This window comes from Poecile atricapillus, chromosome 6 (assembly GCF_030490865.1).
Source record: "Poecile atricapillus isolate bPoeAtr1 chromosome 6, bPoeAtr1.hap1, whole genome shotgun sequence".
NCBI classification, from domain to species: Eukaryota; Metazoa; Chordata; class Aves; order Passeriformes; family Paridae; genus Poecile; species Poecile atricapillus.
The window spans coordinates 18,259,161-18,283,837 of record NC_081254.1 but is presented as its reverse complement, the minus strand read 5'-3'; the positions used below and the strand labels follow the sequence as shown (position 1 = coordinate 18,283,837).

The 24,677-nt window shown below is 39.2% G+C and overlaps 3 protein-coding genes across 17 annotated transcripts in view; 1 reads left to right on the top strand and 2 right to left on the bottom strand.

Moving 5' to 3' along the window:
* The window catches only part of LOC131580667 (myb-related transcription factor, partner of profilin-like), a 28,539-nt gene extending 24,560 nt beyond the window's left edge, over positions 1-3,979 (bottom strand). For 3 of the 7 annotated variants that reach the window (XR_009277922.1, XR_009277928.1, XR_009277919.1), the window contains exon 1: positions 2,483-2,615. Coding sequence is in view for 1 of the 7 variants with exons in the window: in XM_058842102.1 (XP_058698085.1) it covers positions 2,483-2,698 (216 nt within the window). In the remaining 6 variants the exon portion in view is untranslated. The other 4 variants (XR_009277920.1, XR_009277923.1, XR_009277921.1 and 1 more) reach the window with 3 other exon arrangements.
* On the top strand, positions 2,672-15,713 carry ANXA7 (annexin A7). 2 transcript variants are annotated; one of them, XM_058842098.1, is made up of 13 exons: positions 2,672-2,749; positions 4,245-4,302; positions 6,999-7,215; positions 7,539-7,640; positions 8,724-8,764; positions 9,009-9,111; positions 9,393-9,487; positions 10,161-10,274; positions 11,516-11,686; positions 13,153-13,323; positions 13,432-13,507; positions 14,732-14,844; positions 15,356-15,713. In XM_058842098.1, exons 2-13 carry the CDS (start codon positions 4,246-4,248, stop codon positions 15,476-15,478), a joined length of 1,383 nt encoding a protein of 460 aa, XP_058698081.1. In that variant the 5' UTR covers positions 2,672-2,749; position 4,245; the 3' UTR covers positions 15,479-15,713. The 2 variants fall into 2 exon arrangements, with proteins under 2 accessions (XP_058698081.1, XP_058698082.1); XM_058842099.1 differs by lacking the exon at positions 2,672-2,749 and adding an exon at positions 2,922-3,033.
* PPP3CB (protein phosphatase 3 catalytic subunit beta) overlaps positions 12,433-24,677 on the bottom strand; it is a 47,384-nt gene continuing 35,139 nt past the window's right edge. For 3 of the 8 annotated variants that reach the window (XM_058842092.1, XM_058842093.1, XM_058842094.1), the window contains 2 exons: positions 22,584-22,613; positions 19,222-20,933 (listed from right to left, as the gene is read on the bottom strand). In XM_058842092.1, the coding sequence (XP_058698075.1) occupies positions 20,755-20,933; positions 22,584-22,613 (209 nt within the window). In that variant the 3' untranslated portion in view covers positions 19,222-20,754. Of the gene's footprint in view, positions 12,802-17,953; positions 18,026-18,639; positions 18,699-19,221; positions 20,934-22,583; positions 22,614-24,677 lie in introns of those variants that run through there. The other 5 variants (XM_058842095.1, XM_058842096.1, XM_058842097.1 and 2 more) reach the window with 3 other exon arrangements.

Here is a 24,677-nt window from a genome sequence, read left to right as displayed (position 1 = left end):
ATAACAAACCTTATTTTGTCATCTGCAATTTGAAACTTAAATCCTTGCTGCTAGAATAGCAACTTAATTTGGTAATTATTTCCATGTACTGGGATGAAGGTCACTAAATTTGCCTTTTTAGTTGAGTCACTTCAATCTCCTGACAGAGCACTTAGACCTGCTGCAAAGAGGAGGCAGTGTTTTGGTGTGTAATTTTGTGAACCTGTGGATAGATGCCACCTATACCTGAAATTCACGAGTTTAATCCTAAGGATTAAAAGGTTGATGTGAAAATGTTAGACACACAACCCTTCTAGAGCAGTTAAGCAGAACAAGTCGCTGTTCTCCTGTGCTTTGAGGAAGCGTGAAGCTTCAATTTCCTCACAATGGAACTAGAGACTGTTTGGCAACTCAGTTGTAAGGGCTGTGCGAAACCCTGATGCTCAGAGCACGGCGGGTGGAGCTCTGACATGACTCACTGGGCAGTGGCTCCCTTGAGCAGCTAAGCAAACACACAGCTCCTCCTGAAATGAGCTGAACTCGCTCAGCTCCCTGCACACAGCAGAGGTTAACTCAACACCTTACTGGGACTATGCATTTTAATAACTGCAGTCACAAGGCAGTCTAACAGGAGAAGTATTTTTAGGACATAATGTAGACTTAGACCACTGCAGCATCCTGTGAGTTTGTTACACTTTGACCTATGGTTCAAAGCTGACCAGTTCTTCCAACAAACTTGGGAAAAGTTTTTCTTTTTAATTTAACTATATTGGCTGGAGTAGAGCACCAAAAGTAAGACTTTATATTACTTAAGTGGGAAACACTGTTCCAACCAGGACACATGGAACAGAGAAGCAGAAATGCTTTAGTCACCCACATCACCAACAATAAATTCCTCTGGAATTTTTGAAAAAAAAGTTTTGTTTCAGCTCTTTTGACAGCACTCAGCACAACAATGCAGTTGAGCCAAGTCACTCCAGACCAGAATTCTATTCAGTACCATGTCTTAGGATCAGATGCAAGAATATTACAAAAGAGAAGAACAAAAATTTGTCTCTCCACTAAACTTGAATTTTCTAATAGCGAGAAGTTGCTTTGACTCTGCACGGGTTTTTAGAAGCTTTTCTAAATGTGTGGACTCTAGGTATAGTAACAAGCCAAGGGATTGTCCTAAATACAGACAGTGAAATTTAGATGACCACAATAGTCCCATTGCATCCTTTAAAAAAGTACTTCCAAACATTCTCATTGATACATAAACATTCAATGCATTTAAGATTCTTCAGACACATGCAATTTTGTTAAAAATATTCTCTTCTTCCTCTTACACTTGTTTTTAAAACAAATTGTTATTTTCTTGAGTAGCTCAAATCAAAACAGTCCACTAAATGAAAAAGATAAAGAATTGTGTATTTTACAAATGTACTTGGTTCCCATGGAAACAAGGATTAAAATATATACCTGTCCTGAAAGAAATTTGCTTAACAAATGAAATAAAGTAGACATGCACTCAGAATGTCAGCTGAAGAATTCTGTGAGGATTAAATTCTTAACGCCACTCCTCATGTGTTCTGGGCAAACAAGAGAGGACAAGCCCAATTTTTCTGGATAGGTAACGTATTAGATTTATGTGGCTTTAGGTGCTCTTCATTTGAAGCAAGCAAGTATGGTAAATTATTACCCACCTATCTTCTGCTGCCTGCACTTCACACTGCTTTACGGACAAATAGAACAGTTGTTATTTCATCTAGAGCTGTACCAGGTTATAGGAAACAACCAAAGCTGTTTGCATTGGAATGGTCTCTAAACTGCTAGCATGTTTGCCATAAACAAAAAAGAGGATATTTTGAATAACCTCAAGTAACTGGAGCATAGTATCATAGGTGAATCCTTCATAAATTGTATCTTGTTTGTTAGAATGTCTTATGAATAACCATAGGTAAAGGGAGGACTATGTGTGTAATGTCTATTCAAAACATAATATGAATAAACAGACAGAAACAAAACAGTAAGCGTACTCCCCATAATTACATACAAATAACTATAATTAAGATTTCTTTATAGAAAAATGTATGTAGTAGTCAGTCAATCTTACCTTTATGTCCTCTTGGGACCTAGATCCTGGTCTTCAGTAACTACAGCAAAAGGAGCAGCTCCTCCAACTCCATGCACTTAGGTCTTTTATGTTCTTGGCCTGTTACATGCAGTTCTGGTGGCCTGGGTGACTTGATGGACTCCCTGACAATTACTGAACTATGATCTTGATCTAAAGACTCATGTGTTACTGGATTACAGATTTGGAACTACACTCATTAGGACTGAACTCCATTGCAGTGATGCTACAGGGAAACTGCAGCCTGGACCTTTCTCTCCCTTTCCTAGGGGGTGGCAAAAGGCTCCCGTGGGATAGCATCTCCGGGCAGTTCCTGTGTGACCGCTTCCCCTGACACAGCTCCACTGCCGAGCGGCTCTGCGTTTGTGGCACTTGCGCCTGTGAGCTTACCTCTGTCCGTCCCGAGGGACAGCCGGGCATCTCACAGCTTTCCTTCAGCGAGACGGGGCCAACCCGCCCAGACAGCAAAGGGGTCTGTGTTGGCAGGGCCGTCACTACCGGCACCGGGCGCGGTGTCCCTGCCCGCGGGGAGCGCGGCCCGTGGGCCGGGCGGGGCGGGCTCGGTGCCGGGGGCGGGGCGGGCATCGCCGGCCGCACAGGCTCCATTTTGCGGTGTGGCTGCGGAGAGAGGCCGGAGGCTCCGCAAGTTTCCCTCAGGTGAGGGGGCTGGGGGGGAGGGAGGAGCCGGCCGGCCGCGACTCGCGTGCTCCCGGCCCGGCCCCGCTCGCACTGCCCGGGGGCTGGGCCGCAGCCCCGGCTCTGCTCACACATCGCCCGGGGCTTCGGGCCCAGCCCCGGGGGGCGGCCGTACTGGATGGAGCCCTGGGCAGAGCTCCCGGAGCCGCGGCCGCCCCCGGCTCGGGGCTCGGCAGGTGTCCGGCCGAGGGAGGTGCCACCTGCCCCAGGGAGCCAGCGGGGGCTGCCCGGTGGCCTCGGGAGAAGTAGGTACCGGGACAGCGGATACTTGCCTCCGCCCGCAGCTCCACCTCGCCGGAGGATTCGCCGGGCCGGCCCGCGGCTGGCGGCTGAGGGAGCGGGAGGAGCCTGGGGCGATGCGTGACTGCCCTGAGCGGAGCGGGGCAGCGGCAGGCGGGGCCCTTAAAGGCGGCGGGGGCGGGCGCGGTGCTGGCGGAGAGATCGGGCGGTGCCCCCTCCCGGTGCCCCCTCCCGGTGCCGCCTCGGGTGCGGGGCCGGGCCGGGCCGGTGCTCCCGGCGGAGCAGCCACAGCGGGGACACTTCTCCGTGTTCACCGGCGGAGCTCCCGGCCGACACCCGGAGCGCGGCGCGCCCGCTGATGTTTCACCGCGGGCCGGTGCCGCAGCTGACTCACACCCGGCCCCCGGCTTGACCCGCTCCGTGCCCATCCGGGGACAGCGGGGACAAACGACAGTCTGGCGGAAAAAAATCTGTTGTTGTTTTGGTTATAAAAGTAGTGACGTCAGTGCCGCTGTTCAACTTGAGGATGCTTGTGCCAAAATTAAAGCCCATTTTTTCCCCCTGTCATTAAATGCTTCATAACTTGGCTAGTGGTCTCGAATCTCCCTGCCCAGCTGGTTGGCAACATGTAAGGTGGGATGATCTCTACCCCTACTCCCCAAGTCCCTCTGTTAAAAATGTGACTAAAATGAACAGTTACTGTCAGGAAGTAGAAATTTGTTCCATAAATGAAGTAATGCTGAGGGATTGCAGCATTATTAATGGTAATTATCAAATTACCATTTTACATGGGACAGCTAGGGTGCTGCTCTTCTCCCAGGAGCTACCCCTGTGAGCAGAGCAGTGCAGGATGATGATTACAGGTGCTTGGTGTAGTCGGGAAACCTGCATGGTTTCTGTCCTGGCAAAGGGTTCAGCTCCCTCCTGCTGGCTGGATACCTCAGAGTATATACTATATTTCAGAGCTTTCTGGAGGTTTGAGCCTCTTACTATGCTTAAATATCTGTCTGACCATAAATAAGAATGTCAGTTAATTATGAAATTGAAGATGCTTCTCTTCTGAATTCTGATTGCTATGGTCAGGAGAGAAAAGCTATGTGGGTTACTAGCAGATTATTCAAGGGATTTAACAGGTAATTAGCAAACAAATACCTACTACAAACTCATATATAGTGCTTCACAGTGAAGATACCTTTTTTTTTTTTTTCCCCCCCAGAATGTCATACCCAGGTTATCCCCCTTCTGATGGCTACCCTGCTTTCCCTGGTTATCCTGTAAGTATGGCTTTTGAATGTGTTCCTAATACATTTGTATTCTGTGAATACCCCTTCTTAATGTGCTCCATGTGTCTATAAATAGTAGCTGTCAGTTCATGTACCCTGACTTTACAGCTGTCACACAAGACTTCCAAGGAAGCTTACTTTCTTTTAATGATGCCCATTGTTCCAAAAAGGTCTTTGGTCTTGTTTTATTTTATCTTTTTCTTGTGAGTTTAATTTATTAAATATAGCTGTCTCATCTCAACAATTCTTTTTCTTCTTTTTTATTTTTTAAAGTTTCCTCTGTAAATAGGAGGCTCTTTACATGTAGAGTTAGAGGTAATCTCTGAACCAATCTGTAACAAATACTCATATTACCATATCCCAGGATTTACAGAGATTTTGAACAAGCTTCAGTGGTCACAGATGTCAGAAAGAGCTTGGAACACTTCACTCAAGTAGCCCAGCTTTTATATAACACCAAATAAATATTTTTCTGAGGATAGAGGACTTGTATCTTGACTACCCTGTCCACAGCACTGTTCCATCTTCAGCTCACAGCTGAATGGACTAAAAATTTGAAGGAAGCTTAATGGAAGGCTGAAATATATATGGCTGATACTGCAGTCTTTTTGATATGCCTGCAATATTTTTCAAAGCTCTGCTTTTATTGGCACTGAACATGGCACTCATAACACTTCCATGGCACTTGTCATACTGTAATTATGGGAATTTTACCTGTGTTCTGTGTAGTACAGATCTAGGCTTAAGCATGGATCTCAGCCTGAATGCCTTTAAGATAGTGAAAAGCTACAAATATGTGCAAGATATAAATATATACATATAAACATATGCAATAAATTCTTTGATGATTTTGCTTTACAATCTACCCTTACTTGTTCTGAAACACTCAAGTTAGTCAAACTAAAGACAAACATGTTAGGAACAAGACTATTAACTCCAGGATGTTTTTTCTTCCCTCAGGGTTCTTCTGAACCCTCATGATTTTAGCTGTAGTTTATTTTTAACTACATATGAAAATATATTTTTTCTTAAAAAAAAATCTTTAAAAAATCTAAAAAATAGCCAGCTCCAATGAATTAATTTAAAAGACCTTTTAGACTTGTTATCATGATTTCCTAGTCTCATTGATGATGCCCAATGTGATAACCAATTCAAAAAACATACATGAATTTTTTTTCTGCAGCACTGGTAGTTATCTGAGCAGGGCTTTTGAGTATCCTAATTTGGATTTATGAATCTAAATTCCAATAAAATCTTTTGTTGAGTCAGGCAGAGAAATGTTAGACTGTACCTCTGAGGAAAATAATATTGTATAGCCTGGGCACAGGAATCTGGGGGTAGAAATCTTCGGGCAGCCACACCTGAGGAGAACATTTGAGCTAGGATTTACTGCTCTGCACTTTATTTCTGTTTCCAGGGGTCCAGAATGAATGTGTACTGTATGTAATGTGTGACTTGTATTTCTGAAGCTAGTCAGTAAAGATGATTGCCAGAAAGTGAGTAATGGGTCCATTCATCTTGAAGCTGATTTTGAATGCCTGATTTCTAAGATCACGTATAATGACTTTTACCTTACAGAACTTTCCCTTAGAGATCCAGATCTTTCAAGTAAATGTTTCTAATATATCTTAATGCTAATAGCAACCTTTGTGGTATAGCTGGTAAATCCTACATGTAGCAAAACAAATATAAAGCTGTTGGACTTGTTCTTTTTATTTAAAACCTGTATAGGTGTTCAATCTGACTCAGTGATCCAGATTTAATCATTGAATGTCCATGCTTTATAACCTTGATTTCAAAGGAAATGGGAAAAAAAACCAAACCCGAAAGTTCTTACCCTGTAACATTTCAAAGTACTGTTTGTGCAAGAGAGGCAGAAGTTTCAAAGCTACTGTGCTCTTAGAAGTCTTTCAACAGGGGGTGAGCTCCTAATGCTTCATAGAAGGCAAGCTGAGCTGAGCTCACCTCCTGCTTGTGTGGGATAGAAAGAGCAGCTTTCCAGTAAAGGACCAGGAGTCCCAGTGGCTGACAAGTGGAGTGTGGCTCAGCACTGCAAGTCCTCAGGGAGGAAGGCTAATGACACACCAGGCACCTCTGGGATACGGTGTCTGGTTGTGACCTCCAAGTACAACAAAGACAGAGGCAAAGAGGAGCATGTCCAGGGAAGGCTGCTTGCCTGTAGAAGAGTAGGCTAAGCACAGATCTGTTCAGTCTTCTGCTGGGTGAGAAGGAGCAATAGAGACATTGGAGCCAAGAGGTACACAGTGAAAGGGCAGCTAGCAAATACAGGTTGCAGCTGCAATTTGGTTTGGGGAAAATATTTTTCTCCAGAAGTGTAGTCAAACACTGAAACAGGGACCCAGAGAGGCTGTGAATTTGCCATTCCTTGTATATACTGAAAACTATCAGGCCTTGCATGAGCTCACCCAACTCCAAAGCTGGCCCTGCTTTGAGAGTGGATGGGATCACAGGCCATCCAGAGGTGACCTCCAGCCTGCAGCACTCTCTGTGTCAACATAGGAGACACCCAACCAGGAGGATCCCATCCAGGCTTCAGGACTTCTGCTGCTTCAAGCCCTACAGCTAATTCATGTTGCGATTATACAAATGGACATTTTGGCAGCTTGGGAGTTTTTACTCTAATGTGCTGTTAACAGGCATACAGACATCCCATTTTTGTGTTTCAGCCGACAGGTCAGGAGTCTGTCTATCCACCAGCTGGTCAGTATGCCTATCCTGCTGTTCCTGGAGGATTCCCTCCATCAGGAGGAGGGACCTATCCTGCAGCACCACCGAATGCTGGGTTTCCAGGGGCAGCAGGATATCCTGCACCAGGGGGCTACCCTGCTTCAGGGGGCTACCCTGGAGCTCCCCAGGCTGGAGGAATGCCACCTTATCCTGGAGGTAAGATCCTTTGTTAGAGTACCAGTCAGGAGTGATTTCCAGTGTAACCATTCCCTGTGCTCATTAGAAATAGTAAAGAAAAGCAGCTTTGTGATTGGTTCAGGCAGCAGCACACAGGCAGGCAGCCAGGTTGCCATCCAGCAGTAAATACCTGCATGCTGATGGCAGAGCCTTGGTGGTTCTGGGTCACTGCACAGACATGGAAAAACTGGTCTCTTACATAGCTCTGCTCAATAAACTGGCTCCTGTTGTGGCAAGAAGTCAAGTACAAAATACTAACTGTGCTAAAGTCTGGATTTTTTTTTTCCCCCTGGCTCCTCCAGGCTCTGGTTTTGCTGTGCCTCCTACGGGGCCTGGCTTTGGTGGCTATCCACAGCAGCCTCCTGCCCAAAGCTATGCTGGAGGTGGACCAGCACAAATTCCAGGTATGTCATATGTAAGAAACTTCAAGCATCCGAGGTTATACCAAGAGACCCCAGGATAGGTAGTAACAAATTAGGGCCCTTACCTTTGTTACTTGCAGCTGTTTGTACGCTGTGCACCTCCTGCCACATTTCTTGACCAGGCCACTGAAGGGCTGATGAGAACCATCTCTGGAGGTGCTACATCCAAGAGGGATGGCTGTCCCTGAATAATGGTCATGATGTGGTTTAGTGCTTACTGTTTTTCAAACTGCAAGTATCTGATGAGAACTGTGAAATCCAGAGTTGACATTCAATGGGTATCTATTAGTTCTGTTAATCTCAATTGCATTTTTCAGATCTGTGTGTTCACAGTGACTCCTGACACACTGGAGAGAGGAAAGGAGAATGCACACATTTGCTTAAAAGCAGTGCAGTGTTTGTAATGATTTGAGTGGTCAGTAACTATAGAGGTGATTTTTGTCCTGGAATGTATCAGCTGTGTTTTAAAGAAATTCAAGGCAGCAAAATCTTTTTGTTTTATGATTGCTCTGTTACCTCTGGTACTAAGTTGCTATTAAAATGATAAGGAATGTGCATGCATATTATGAATAAAAAAAAATTCCAGTACAAAAAAATAGTTTTAGCTTTTGTATTACCAGTGCTTTTGATCACAAAATAAGAATACTTCAGTCCTTTTTGCAGCAATGAATCCTGAATATTTATTGTTTATATGCTAGGTATTTTAAAGTGTATATAACAGCTTTTAAAGACATCATGTAACACACATTCTTCATTTGTTTGGGCTGTCTTGGCTTCTGTCAAAAACAGCAGAAGTTCATAATGAGAGATCCTTCCAGTTCCCAGAGCACCAGTAAGTTTAGTATTTTTAGAATTGCCTTGCTAGTGTATGTACCAAAACGCATCTGTGATTGCTTCCTCCCCTTATCCCCAAGGGAAGAAATTCAGTTACTGACTGTGGTAGGTATGGTTAGGAAACAGGTTGTGTGCAGTGGTAGGTCTGGCTTTATATTGAGATTAGATGGCATTTCCATAACAAGAGGAGACCTAATTAATTTCTCCTACCTTGTTCTTTATTTTCACTAGGATTTCCTGGTGGACAAGTACCATCCCCAATGCCTGGTCCGGTATGTGCTGTTTATTCTTATATAATTAATCTTATGTGGCTTCTGTAGTTTTAATGTTTGATTTCCAAAGGTTTTGATTGTGGTCTGCATCAGGAGTTTCCATCTACCCTCAGAGTAATGTTGCCCTGATTCTGTATTAGAGGAAGATGGACAACTCCTTCTGAAGTACTGATTATAGAGTTGTGATTTTAATTTGAATTTTTATTGTGTAGATATCTAGTTACATGTGACTCTTATTTTTCAGCCTGCTGCAGTGGTTCAGTGTACCCAGGGTACAATTCAAGCTGCTCCAAACTTCGATGCTGGAAGGGATGCAGAAATTCTACGCAAAGCTATGAAGGGTTTTGGTAAGTAAGCAATATAAGCTTTAGTTCTTATTGATCTAACTTCTTAATACCAATTTGTTGTTTTCTTCAGTTTTTATTTAACTGTACCTCCCCCGCACAAGCTTTTGAAAAGTTACATTTTCAAAATGGCCTGGGCTACTTAGTAGATGATGTTACACAGAAAATTTGGTAGACTTAAATAGCAGCCTCTTATTATGTAACTATTTTATTTGTAAAAATTCAACAGTATAAAATGCACAGTTTTGGATATTCTTACATGACATTGCCTTTCTTTTTCCAAGGAACTGATGAGCAGGCCATCATAAATGTTGTTGCTAACCGCTCCAATGATCAAAGGCAAAAAATTAAGGCAGCTTTCAAGACTATGTATGGCAAGGTATGTTCACTAGTCCTTTGAACTGGGAAACAAACCCAAACTTTCAGCTGCTGCTTTAACTGCCTGGTTGCATTTTAGCCCTGAGAAATGATTTGGGCCTTTTAAAAATGCATTTCTTTTGGTTAAATTCCTTATGTATTGGGAGACATCTGGTATTTGACATAGGATTGTCCTGATACCTGGCAGAAGGAGGGGTGGGCAAAGGCTGGAGGCTGTCTCTGTCCTTGACCACACAAGAAGTTTCTCTAATGCTTGACAGAAAATAATCAAGCTTAAACAGCCCTTGTATTAATGTCTTAAACTACTAAGTTTTTTATGCACACAAACCAGCACTGAAATCTTCTTCTCCCCAAGAAACAAACTGAGAAATGACAGGATTTGATAGTAAATAAAATTCCAGGTTAATTTAATTTCTTCCCTGTCATTTTTGCAACCTAAAGTGAAATTTTGTAGTTGTGGCATTAGTGAGGAGATAATGGAGAAAAGCTGAGCTGCTGGAGATTTGAACTGAGGGAAGTTCTAAATAAGAAATAAAACAAAGTTTTACAGGTAAAACACAAAGGTAGAAAGTTAGAAATAAGTCATAAAAATAAGTTCTAATTTGATCTTTCTTCAGTATATAATACAAATATTAACACATTTCAAAGCCCTTTTTGTGTTTATAATTGAACAGGACTTAATTAAAGATCTGAAGTCTGAGTTAAGTGGTAATGTGGAAGAATTGATTCTAGCCCTCTTCATGCCTAGTACCTACTATGACGCCTGGAGTTTACGTCATGCAATGAAGGTATGGTGTTCCTGAGAAGGAAACAGTTTAAAACTATTTTAAAATGCTCATCTAAGAATACCTGGTTCCAGCACTGTTGAAAATTGTGATTGCAGGGCTCAAAATTCTTTTCTGCCGTGTCCCCCACTTCCAGACAATTTCTGCAGGATTAGCCAATTCAGAGCAGATGTCCATTCAGTAGAAGAGGAAAGGCTGCAGGACAGAACCTCTTATCTACCACTTGGGCATCATTTTTGCTAGAACCTAGAAAGGGCCAGGGTGCTGTTAAAACCATAACCAATGCTTAAACTAAAGGTATATGCCTTTTCTTACTAGGAACAAACCTTTGTTACTGAAAGTTGTTTTTGGATTATCCATTTTTTCCCCCAAAAAAGACAATGAGAAAATAATTTCTTAAAATCAGATGATGGATGTATCTGTTGAAATATAAAGACAGCATTTAGAGATTAGGTGAGCTAGTTGGTTTAAACTTTTAACTGAGGTAAACTGGTACATCCACAGTTTACTGGAATGTCTTGCTTGAGCTGCAGCAGCTAGCAGGTGGCTGATAGTGGAAATGAGTAATCCAACCCATGTATGAATGTACATCTTCTGGAGAACACGGAGCCTAAATGAAGATCTGCCTTCAATGGGGAATAGCCACTCAACTATTATGAGTTTCAAAAGTTCATAATGTAAGATTACCTAGAAGTCTCACATGCGTCTATCTAATCCTTCCCTGAATTGAGATGCTCATGCCAGTAAGAGCCCCCTGTACACAGAAAGCACAATTAACTTCTATTCTGGGGGGAGGAGAGCATCTATAAAAAGTTCCACATTGCAGAAGCAGCCACATTTGGACAGGGAATACACTTGTGTACTGACCAAAACAGAATTTACATGCGTGTCTTTGACTTTAATGATTATCATAAGGCTCTACCTTCCTTTGGTAAGTTTCCAGATTAAGGTTGCCAAAGATTTTCCTTCCTAAACCATTTTCTATTTAACTTTGAACAATGTCACTGATATGGATGTATAGTTTTAGTGTATTTCTCTGAACTGGTGCAGAATTACATGTTTGAGGAATCTTCATTCCATTTTAAGTATACAGCAGGCTTGGTGCTTTCACACTGCAGGGCTACTGTTCTTACAATCTAGATTGTATTGGGTTTTGAAATAACAGATGTCTGCCGTATTTCACAGTTGAAGAAAACTGCACAGGTAGTGCTCTGTAGTTATGCCTTTGTTTTCTCTGCCTGCAGGGAGCAGGCACTCAGGAGAGCGTGTTGATTGAGATCCTTTGCACAAGGACAAACCAGGAAATCCGTGAAATAGTGAACTGCTATAAATCAGAATTTGGAAGGGACATTGAACAAGACATCAGATCAGACACTTCAGGACACTTTGAACGATTACTTATATCTATGTGCCAGGTGAGCTTTAATTTTTACTTTTTTTTAATAAGATAACAGTGTACAGTCTGATGTGTTTAGTCATAATGGCTCCATAAATAGCCTGTGTGTGCTTAGCAAGAGGCAGGTTTTTAAGAAATTAGCCCGTGGTCATCGATTTATTCCCTAAGATATGACACTTCAGTTCCTTCTCAAGAGATACTTCTTATCTACAAATCCATGATGAATTGTGTGACCTAATTTAGCACCTTCAATTAATATCAGAAGTTACATGGAAATACTGTGCAGATGCATCCAAATGGTTCCCTAAAACAGTGCTCTACACAGCTATTAGAGCAAGATGCTTTTTATTTTTTGCCTACGTTAACGAAGTAATTTGGGTGAAGCTGAGTGGATAACCTCTGTGGTATGTAGAATGCCTGTGAAAATCCCTACAAACAAGGTAAAATATGCCACAGGGCAACACTTCCCCCCCAAGTTACTCCATAGTCTGCCTTCCCTTTATATCAACACTGGAGCTTGTTTATCTGGTATCAGTTACTAGGGCTCATTTTGTGTTGATGAACAGTAACTTACAATCACTCATATTTAGGAAGAAATATGTAACTAATGCAACTTTTCACATTTCTTTGATTAATTTGCCTATTTCTGTTAGAATTTCTACGCCACTTCCCTATCTCATTGGCTTCTACCTTTGTGAGAGTTCAGCTATGCTCTAGATATTTGGTTAAAAGTCAAAATCCACAAGAAAGCAAACCTGGAGAAGCTCATGCTGCTAATTTTTATTTTGATAAATCCAGTAGTTTACAACAACTGACAATCACATTATTTAAATAGCATATTAACCTCTATAGATACAACGGTATTGGAGAGAATGTATTCAGCCTTCTCAGCCAGTATGTTTAGCAGTATCCGTCCATGCACTGGGCAGCAAAATGCCAAAACAACCACCAAAGCACATAAAATGTCATATAAGCCCTACTGACACAAATGTAGTGAGTGCTTTCTGAAGACATTCTTACTTGAAATAAGCAACTTCTAAACAAAATAGGAGGGAAACCTGAGATATTTCAGGTGTGCATATTCAGTAAGATAATTCATTAGTTCATTTGGGAAGAGTCTTTGCAACTTGAAGCCTAGAAACAAACAAATCAAGAGAAAGCTTACGTTATTAAGTAAAAGAGAATTAAGTACAGTACTTAATGAGAACTATGAGATGGCTTGTAGAGGTGAAGTTATCTGAATCAGTTTATCTGCAGTTTAATGCATGTCCTACAGACAGGATTTTGAGCCACTTTTGTATTTGTTTCATATAAAGAATATTAAACCACAGAGATGTTTTAAAGCAATGTAATGTATTTCAAACTAATTTCTCTTTCTGCTTCAAGCTTTGAAGATACCTGCTTGGGGTCTATGTACACTGCAGGCAGTTAAAGCATAGCTTTCTCTGTGAAATTTCATTTGAAATCTGTTGTCTTTGCATTAAGGGTAATCGTGATGAGAATCAAACTGTGGATTATCAAAAAGCTCAAGAAGATGCTCAGCGTCTGTATCAAGCGGGTGAAGGAAAACTTGGGACTGATGAATCTTGCTTTAATATGGTTCTGGCAAGCAGAAGTTTTCCCCAACTGAAAGCAACAGTTGAGGCATACTCCAGGGTAAGAGTTCTTCACTGATTTCAAATGAGCTTGGTTAATGTATTTTAAATTAGGGTTCCAGTTGCTACTACATTTCATCATCCACATATTAATCTCATTTATTTGTAGATTGCTAATCGTGATTTATTAAGCAGCATTGACCGAGAATTTTCTGGAAATGTGGAACGTGGTTTGAAGACTATTGGTAAGTTATATTCTTCCCTCCCCGCCTTTTACTTTAGGAATCAAACCTAAATGTAACCAAAGAAAAATCTAATTCAGCATGGGCCATATGGCAAATGATCACATAATCAGAGACTCTGCTAGAACAGAAGTAGCTTCATTTATTTAAATGGCTCATCTTGCACTTAAATGAAGAAAATATTCATTTAAGTGAAGAAAATAAGCATCCATCATGAAGAAGACAGTTTCAGATAAGAAAAGGCCATGTAGAAACTACTTGTCACTTCTCTGGGAAGGCAGGCAAGTGTACAGAACCAAGGCTCACTGGTTAGTGATTGTAGCTGTATAATTCAGAATTCTGGAAGAGGGGGTAGCAGTGTCACAGAGCCATGACTGGGTGTGCAGCTCCTCAGCAGAGACAGCTGAGCCACCCACACAGATAACCTCAGAGCCAACATGAACCTACTGAAGGCACAGTTCCCCACCACCATCTACCCCAAAAAATTCAGCTGTGGCTAAGGACAAGTTTAGCAAAATAGAAGATGTTGTTTTGAATGAACTTTTTCCTACTGACTTGTTATAGTAAAGCAGTTCAACAGAATTCAGCACAATTAAATTATAGTGAAAATCATATTTAGTATTTAGTAGTAAATCTGGGGACACCAGTCATATCAGTGCTTATGCAAATGCCAGCCATTCTGTAGCCATAATGGATAAGCAAAAACTTCCCAGAGTATGTTCTACTCAAGAGTTTAATGGAAAAAATTCAGGTCTGAGGATCAGGTAGAAGAATAATGCCTCATCTCTAGGTGTGAACAATCTACTTGAAACTAGATCTATTCTGTAACTACAAGAGTTACAGAAGTACTAGAGAACCTTCTGCATTTGTAATTTTCTTAGTGAGATTCTACCAATGGAACATGAGTAAAATACCTTGTGTCCCAATACCGGCTATCCAAGGAGAATATCTTTTTTTGAATTACCTGTTTGAGAATTAAGATTTCAGAGAGTTTTGAAAAGCACATTCAGAGGCGTTAACTGCTACTAACCATAAGTTTTTGTGTGAAGGCATAACTTATTTGGTCAACTTGAAAATAAGCTTAGCTCTATAAACAGGTCCTGTTATTCACAGTAACTGGATCTTCATTAGGACCAACCTTCAGCTGTCTACAGCAAAAATCCTACCAAGTATCACTATACAAGGATATCTTACTGGAACTAATCCTAACAATATACTTTATTGCAGTGCAATGTGCTTTAAATCGTCCAGCATTTTTTGCAGAAAGACTTTATTATTCTATGAAGGGAGCTGGCACAGATGATTCTACCCTCATCAGAATTGTAGTCACTCGCAGTGAGGTAAGAATTTTTCTGCTGTGTACCAGTCACATGCAGCAGAAAGCCACCTACCCAAAGCAGCTTGTCACTTAGTCCTCCTTTCACAGGTGTAATATCATGTACTGCATGAAGTTTTTATGGGGCTCACATTTAGATGCATGTGTTAATTAGTTTTGAAGCCAGCTTTCATGTAGTAATTTAATTAACTCTGCCTAGATAGAAGTAACTGCTTGTTTTCCTTTTTAACTGTTGTTGCCTGTCTATGTAGCAAGTGAACACCTCCAGGTGAGAAGTTCAGCTGTTCAGAGTTAGGAGAGCAAAATCTTAACAAAGCACGGAACAACTGCTGCATTCTACTTTGGGAGCTGCTCCTCCATCCTTGGAGGCTTGTCCATTGCACAGGGTTAATCATTGCACATCTCATCCTTGGCATGTGTTCTCTAGTTCAAAAGGGAAGAGATGTGGGGTGACTCTCTAAGATTTAAAGCATACACTGTGGTTGAGTTTCCTGCTTTTTTTTGTCTTTGCATAGATTGACCTTGTGCAAATTAAACAGATGTTCACACAAATGTATCAGAAGACATTGGCTACAATGATAGCAAGTGATACGAGTGGTGATTACCGGAAGTTGCTGCTGGCAATTGTTGGGCAATAGAAGAGGATTATCTGGTTTTTTGGTTTGTTTTTTTTTTTGAAACAAACTGGAGGACATGAAACATGCTTTAAGTAGATACTAACTATCCTTGTAAAAGAATAATTTTTAAAGGTTGCATAATCAGATATGCCTTCTTGATGATTCAGTAAGCTTTTGCACTTACAATGCCTTAATTTACAGCACATAATATTCTTTATTGTATAATAAAATATATATCTTATCTATTAGACCTTAAGCCTTAGTCTTCTTGACCCAGACAAAACCACTTCCCCTCTACTGGATTCTTGCATGTGTCTCTGTGGGAGTCAACTGTTTCAGTGAAATGAATCTCCAGCACTCAAGTTTTCTGAAATACCTAAATTGCTGAGCTCAATGTAGAAGACAAACAAAGCCTGAGGCTGTGATGTAAAGCATTTCACACCCCAACCCCTTTTAATGTGTTTCCATCATAATGTTGAAAAACATCCAAGTGCTCAGTTTAAGTACAAGACACTGTTTACACAATACACAATTTAGGGGCCTTGGCAGAATCTGACTGTCCACCCCTGTTAACTTCCTCAAATTAGTGGTTAGTTATTGTTATGCTTAAGGCAGCAATGGAAAGGATAAAATCATCTTGGATCCGATTCTGAAGTCCCTCCTTGTAAAGGAGTAAGTTATAGAGCAGCTGACCAAGCAGAGAAAAAGCGTTTCTTTAATGCTAACCTGTAAATCCAACCCAAAGCAGTTGTGACCTACACAATATAAATGGCTATGTGGATGTTTTCAAAGGATTTAAAGAGAACACCTTTGAACAGCACATTTGGCTTTTTTAGAAAGCTGCACTGAAGCAGTCCCCAGCCATAAATTTAAGAGAAGCTTTAAGTCCAGCAGTAATAAGCAGTGTGTTCCTTCATCAATGCTTTAACAAGTAACAGTTGTATTACAGGACATCCTCACACAAACAGCAAAAAATCCATTTATAGTATCTCTCAGACAAAAATCACTAGGGCTGCTAGAGCCAGTTCCAACAGGACAAACCTTTCACTCTGCACAGCATGAACATAGAGGTTTTTGCACAGCAAGAACAATATCAAGTGTATCATACCAAAAAAAGCTTATGTATTTTATTTATATCACTGGTCTGCAACCTAAATCTGATTTTAGACTACAAACTTTTTTTCATACTGAGAAATAGTTCAGCTGGGTCAGATTAATTATTTCAAATACAGAATAGATGGAAGTTGATTTGGAGAGACTAGAAGACATTCTACTCTGCACTGCTTTGGTCATCTTTACTGCATCTTTACTGAGCTAGATATATGTGTATGTACATAGATATCTACCCTGTCAGCAGCTTTCCAAGCTTGACCAAGATTCTTTTAAGTTTTGGTTCTCATTTATTTGAAATTATTGAACAAACTTCCTTACAAGTGAAGCACCTTAACACTTACTAATTAAAGCATATTAGTACATATGCATTTTTATATGTGACCAAAAATCCCTACCACTTCCTTTGTCATTCAAAGCAGAATATTGATTAAATCTGGCTCATACATACTATAAAAGAAAATGAGCAGATAAATAGGCTTCTATGTTCTATTCTATGTAAATACATTTTACCTATTTTATGGCAAAAATATTTTCATTACATGCTAGCAACAAAGAATTGTTAGATGGATATCAAGAACCGAATGATTGATAATGACATTTTAGCAAAAAATAGGCAAGGAAAGACTAAACAGACACTGTCTATCTTGCCTCTGAAAAAACCTTAATTTTCTATCTAACTTATGTCATAGTGCTTTCAGAAGCACTTAGAAAAAAAAAGCAAGCTGGTATGAAAGTCTGCCCTCCAAAAGTGTGACTCACACCAGAAGAGACCTCTCTTTCTAAGAGAAAACCATCCTCAGTCCCAACCATCTGGCTTTTTGCAAGGGGGCCAATCTTCACAATTCAAGGCATAAGACTAGAGCAAAATTTCACAATTGAATTTAATAAGCTTTAAAAGGAATGCTGTTTCACACTATAATTTTGGGAGGTGAAGGTGTTTGTTTGCCATGGAACTGGATACAGGTAGGTTGTGAACTTGGCTGCTCTTCCCCGTTTGGCTCAACAAATGGCAGCACATTGCCTGACAGCACATGGCTCTGCTGGAAAATAACCCCCCAAAACCTGACCCAGCTTGGTCTGTACTTCTGCTTCTGAGTTCCACCAACACACAGCTACACTCCTTGGGGCAGTCAGAGACCCCAGCCCACCTCTGAATCTTCGCTGATGGTGCCCTGCAGGTAAGCACACCACAGATGATGGTCCCACCCCTCGGCTCAGGGAAGAAGTGACTCACAGCTCTTGCTGCCTGTCTCCTCTGGCTGTCAAAGCCATGCCTTCTCCCCTCCCTACCCAAGAACAGACTAAGGACATAAAGGTGACTTCTTTTTATCTTCCCCTCCTTAAAATGCTGAAAGCATGAAACAAGTAATGCAAACTACTTACAGTTTTCTGGGAGTAAGGAAATAATTTCTTCTCCCAAACAATATAAGAATTAGAGACAGCTCCAGACTCCACCTTACAGAAACACAGTAGCAAAAAATGAGTGCCTACTTTACAAACAGGAACACCCCCAGACACAACCCTGTTACCTGACTACTTGCCTAAAGGGTGACAGGAGAAACACAGCATGAGAAATCAGGCCAACCACTACCCAGTGTATTTTCCTATGCTGCAGACATGCCTTCATATCTGGCAAAAACTATTACAGACAATGGATACTGCAAGGGAGTCCTTACAGCAGCAAAACAAATACTGCAAAGGAATCCTCACAGAAGTGAACATCATTGCTGCTGGGCACTTACTGCCATACAAGTATCAGAACCAGTTCTCTCCAATTACAGTGAGGCCTTTCCACACATATATTGTATTTTCTTCATATATACAATTCCAGCTATTTGAAATCTTCATCACAACCAGGATCTGAGTATCAAATCAGGACAAATAGTTTCTTGTGGGGTTGTGACATTTTCTACTACCACTTACAGGGAGAAAGGTACTGTCATCATGTTCATAATGAAATTTCAGCTGTACTTCGTAATAGGTTTCTGTTCTGCTCTAATATGTCACCATATGCAGACTGTACAGCTCACAGCGATAGGAGTGTTTCATAAAAAAGCCAAAAAACTTACCACTTTTAACTTGATCTTCTGGACTCAAACTCTGAGAAGAATTTCCAATTAGAATGCATCTGCAATAAAGTAAAATTGAGTATTAAAACTCCTCTTACCAACAGTATGTCACTTATCCTAATTCTCATCCTGTTCAGCAGCTTGTCCTTAGTTTAAAAAGAATATGCCAAAAAGCTAATTCGTGTGTCTGTACAGAGTGCCAAAACAAACAATTTTCTCCCTCTGCCCAAAAAGCAGCCCCAACACACTTCAGTAATTGAATGTTTCATTCAAACCAACATATGAAATGCAACTATGTATAAAAGTCTTTTCTAGACTCCACTAACCCAGCTCTGACAAGCCAAAAGTGGATGTCTGGCTTACCATACACAAAATATTTCCAAGAGAGAACTCAAAAGCAAAAATAATGCAGCAGGAATAAAATTTAAATAACATAGTGTTTACATTCAACTAGTTCTCTGCAAGCTAAATCTGACATTCTGTATTATATTTTTGAATGGCTTCAATATTGAAGACTATTTCTAAACAATTTGCGAGGTCAGATTAGACCTATGTATGCCAAATAAAACCAGTACACAGTGATAGGAGCCGCAGCCCATGCACAAAATTTATTGTGTGCTACCGTTTATAAAATACTTGAATAGTTCAGAACATGCATAAAATTTCCAACTTAGGGGTATGTACAGATTGTAGTTTATGGCAAACAAACAAAAAAAGAAAAAAAGAAAAAAAAGAGATGAACTCTAGTGACATAAGTTTCAAGTTGTGTTCCAGGGGATGAGAAAGACATGTAGCAAATGTCAAAATATATAACAAAGTACACTGGCAATCAGAACAGTCCATTATTTGTGAACAAATTAGCACAGGGCTTCAATTTTTATTTTAACCAAGCAGTCCTGTAGATACCAAAATACATGCAGTCTCAAGTTTACACTTTCACTAATGCCTTAGCAGTTGAACAGAGCAATTGCTTACGCGCTGCTTTGCTTAAACAAAAAATATGTCTGATACAGGTTCAGTTTCCTTTACAGATTTAAAAATAATAAAAAGCTTGCAGCTATTCAGCCCAGTGATTATTAGCTATTTATGCAACCGTAATACTCACAATAAACTAAAAGTGCCCATAACATCTAGGTAACCTATAGATGTACATCATAGGTCTATATATTAAATATTTGCAAAATGAAAACATGCATACACAAAATACAATGCCAAGCTTTACAGACTTGATATGAATCAAAATTTACTTAAACAATGTACAAAGTTCAATTAAAAGTACCTTAAAATTAACACTTCCATATTTTTCTTACTTTTAAAATTAGTATATATAATTTTTTTTTTTTAATTCAAGGTGGGGAAAAGTCTTGAAAAAGCTGGGCAAAAAAGTTTCTAAATTAAATATTTTTTTAAAATCTGTGTTCAAGTAATAAACATTCCTACATAGAAATCTTCTGATAAGCTGTAACTAAAAAATACAGGGAATACAATATAGAATTAGCAACATCTAAAGGAGTAAACCTGAGGTCAGCATTTTACAGAATGACCAAGTGAAATGTTTTGGCATTTTTTCTGTTATTTAAAATACAGTTTTTGCAGCCTCAGATATTTTAAGACCATTCTAATCTATAATTTTAAAGACATATAATGAAACCAACATCCATTAATAAATAGTTAGCTCTTAGGGTTGTATCTGAAAGTCTGATTTAAAAAAACAAACAAACAAACAAACAAACTACCTCTACTGAAAGAAAAATCCCATTTGTAAACTTAAAAGTGTTGACAACACAAGCATAAGATGCTAGTCTAGGTGTGCTTTAGTGAGAACAGTCCGATCCTTTCCCCAGATCTCTTCTGAAGCTGCAGCAGCCAGTGATGGACTTTGTGTGAAAGGGTGAGGCACACACTCCCAGGAGGTTGGGTCACCGTGTAAGAGAGGGGCTGTTGTCTCAAAAGCATGATGGTCTCTCTTCAGTGGGATCAAGTCAGATGGTTTTCCATCTCGTGTTAAGTAGTCACTTCAAGTGATCCCCCTATTTAATTTGTTGTCACATCAAAAAGCAGTTATCTAGGAATTCTCAGGCAGGACATGAGTGAGTAAACCAGAAGCTGATGTGGTCACTGTGCATTGTTGTTGCCAGTTCCATTGTTTCCATTGGCATTTGCTGTGTTTATAGTATTAATACCATCTTGCTGAAGAGCATCTTTTCTTGGTGGCATTCTCTCATTGATCCTATCCAAACCTTTTGCTTCTTCAAAACTGCAGATTTTATGTTGCGGAGAGAATCCTCGTATTGCTTAACAAAATGCAAATTTGATATGTCAGTAATGGAAAAATAAGTTGAAAGCATATACTTTTTCTAACAAATGATGTTTAAAATAAGATAAAAAATCAGCCAAAGAAACTTATGGCCCTGCAACTGTATTGCTAAAAGATTCTCTAACCTGCTTTCCTGAAATGTTCACAGCAATCATGATTTCAGTTCATTACAAAAAGAACAAAGTATGGCAAATATTCTGCAAATAGGAATCAAGGGGTTTAAGCCCACTTGATTGCTTCTGCGTGTTCCTGGTGGGGCCAACTATCACCGCTGTGCTTTTGCTGCCCAGCTCATCGGGCTAATCTTAACATCCCCCTTCTCTTCAGGGCAATGTCAGTAAGATCTAAGCAGCACAGCAAGTGCAGTGGAGGCAAAGCAGCAAAGGGTTACAAAAAGTAGTGGCAGATTGACATCCTGCACACGCACCAATGGCCTGATCCTGCGGTTTTCATGCAGGCAAAACTGCAGGATGTGGTTCACACTGTGCTAATCATGTGGATGATGGAAATGGACACAACTGCAATCACCAAGTTAGCACTGTGCTTCAAGAATGGTATCATTTAAATACAGATGTATTTAAAGTAAGTATAGAAAATAGGTACTATTTTGCTACTGATTATTTTGAATGAATGAGGTCTGTAGTTGAATTTACACCTGAAAATGGCTGACCACATAATAAGACTGAAGTCTTTGGGACGAAATAATTCTTTGGAGATTTAAGTACAGCTTTCCACTCACAACAACAGGACCTCTTGCAGGTGTGTGTGAGAACAGAATATGGCACTTGTTTATATTTTTGGAGATCTGACTTCCTTAATTAAAAAAACAAAGAATAGGGTCATTAAATGGTGCTTTGCAACTAAATCTGAAAAACCCCGAAGGCAGCTCTATCAATGGCTATCCTGTTTGTCATTCACTTCATTGAATTCTGAGCAAGAAGAAATTAAAGTCTCTCTAAAAAGAAACAATCTGAAGTTGAATACTCTGAACCAAACAATTTGATGGCATTTTGCTCAATACCACTAACAGAGGATGTATATACAAATTTAGCACAGAAGCACTAATAATCCATTGAATTAATTGAATTTGTCTCATAGTAGAAATAAATTTGATCAATATATTATATTCAAAATCTATAGAAAAAAAGTTATGTCTTGCACTACCAGACATCACAGAAAGTTAAAAAAAAGTTCAAAGCCATTAAATATATTTTAAGAGAAAAGGCATGCATAAACAACCCTCCTTCCACATATAACATCCCCTCCCCACAATCAAACAAAACCTTCAGTTGAATGCAGAAAAAAAACACTAAACACTTCTATTTTTAAGAACTTCAAGACAACATCACGTCACAACATGCTATTATACAAAAACCTACAGCATATTCTGTAAAAAAAAAACCAAAACCAAAAGAAGACCAAAAACCCCCAAGAATTTCCCTAAAATATTAAAGATAATCATCATCCTAACACCAGAAATGAATGTTACATGTAAAATAGATGAATCAATGCAGTTGATTCATCTCTGCTTGTGCAAGTTGAAAATAAAACACACCCACACAGAGTACTTTTGAATTCCCTCCCAGACACCACAGATCTCTGCCAAGGGCAAAGACTCTGATCATACCTTTTTCAGCCTCAATTGCCTCTACAGTGGCTGTACAGAAGTGAGCAGATGCATGCAAAATGAATGAGAAAGATGAAGAGTGTAATATCGCATAGCAGAAAAGGCAATGATCAATTTAATATAGTATGCTACGCCAGATTAGATTACAATTAGTTAAAATGACAATTAAATTTTTGGGGGATTGTTTTTAAGTATAAGTGAAACTTTTCCTAAATTTAAACTAAGAAAGTTTATCAACTAAAAGCCTGTCAAAGTAACACTAATGAACTGATGTTGTTCTCTATACATTTCTGTAACTTTTTGTTGTGATTTTTGTTTTGTTTTTTTTTTTAAGATAGCAACAGAAAACTTCACCTGATGCTAAACCTGCGGTATGGTTTAAAAAAACACTAAAAATCTATTTGAGACTATGAAGATTAAAACGCATTAGTGAGCTTCATTAAATTACCAGGAAGGACACTATGAAAATAACACTACCAGCATTTTAATAATAATAAAAAATTATTTTTCTCTTTAGCTCCTTGACGTTTAACTAGTACTTCAATTTCCCACAACATTTTAAGCTAAAATGGGCATCTCTGAGAACTAAATTGTGAAATTTAAGCCAAAGAAGACAAATCTAAAAAGTCATATTTACAAAGTCTTGTAAATTGTTTAGCTGAATCAACAACAAAGTCGACAGCAGGAAGAGGTCTGGATTTAACACAGTCTTAGTGTGAATATTCCAGTGAATATGAAGAACATTCAGCTCACTAGCTGTTCTTCTAAGTAAATAACTATGACAACTGCTTTGATTTCTTATGTGTAAGAAATATAGTTCCTTATATTTTTTAGCTCTAGCTGGCTAAGCTTTAACGTAAGGTTATTATTATTACAACCTGAACTGTAGCTAAGTCAATCATGGTAACAAATTTTTACCTCCTCTACTATTTGCCATGCCTCTAATACCACAATTTCAGAAATATTGAAAAAAGTAGCTTACATGGTGGTAAACCTACTTGTGTAGTGCTTCATACTGTTAACAACAAAAATCATGGCAGAATATTCAAGCAAGTGCTGGGGAAAATAGCTCTATAAGAAAATAGGGCATTAGATGAGAATAGAATTCTTTAAAAATATTTATTACTTCTTATTTCCAATCCAACAAAACAAATCACCTACACTATGCCTATACTATGTTATGTATGAATTGCCTACACTGTGTTTTAAGCTCACTGTTGCATAAGATTTTAATTTTTACTGAGATAGTGTAAAAAAAATTGGATACTTGCATTAAGTATCCAATAAATACTATTTTATTTAATAAAATTTTCATAAAATTTTATTTCACAAATTTTATTTCATTAATATTATTCATAAAATAATATTAAATACTTAAGAAAAATGCAGCAATTTGAATTTCATATACTGCACTTTCCATGGAACAAAAAATGAAAAAAATGTTAAGACAATTCTGCAATTAAATTTACAGAGACAAGGGCAATTCCAGAACCATATCAAAAAGCCACTTGAATGGATGATTATTTATGTTTACCTTAAGGGAAAGAAACTTTCTCTGCTTCTAAAAATGAATTACCTTAAGAATTGTTTTAGAAAGTCATCAAATACATACTTTCAAGCTATAATTAATTTGCCATACAAATATGAAACTATGTAAAAAAACCACCTCTTTCCACCATTTCCTGTTACCTGTGGAGTCTTTGTTTTCAATCTTTTCCTGAAAAGATCATGAATACTGATTTATCTCTGCAATTTATGTAGCTTGGTCATAAACACAAATTTCAAAATTTACTCCTAGTTTACACTACTTGTAGTATTACTATTCCAAAAAGACCGTGGAATATTCATCACAGTTAAGGAGAAGATAATTTTCAACTTGACATGAAAGAACAAACTGACTGGAAAATACAAACACTTAAAAAACCTGTAGAGACTCAATTTGGAAAATAATTCTGTTGAATTCTCTTTTGCAGGTATATCTAAATTGAAACTTTATTCTTTATAGACTTTGATAAACCTCAAATAAATATTGAGTCATATTAACAGGTAATTCCGATATTTTGCTCTGAAAATTCTCAATTGAGAGCTGATTTC

Excerpts from the sequence above, each read along its gene's own strand:
- ANXA7 (XM_058842098.1), top strand. The coding sequence starts at position 4,246 with ATGTCATACCCAGGTTATCCCCCTTCTGATGGCTACCCTGCTTTCCCT. Across the intron at positions 9,112-9,392 it reads CAAAGCTATGAAGGGTTTTG|GAACTGATGAGCAGGCCATC; the intron begins GTAAGTAAGCAA and ends TCTTTTTCCAAG. Across the intron at positions 9,488-10,160 it reads TCAAGACTATGTATGGCAAG|GACTTAATTAAAGATCTGAA; the intron begins GTATGTTCACTA and ends ATAATTGAACAG.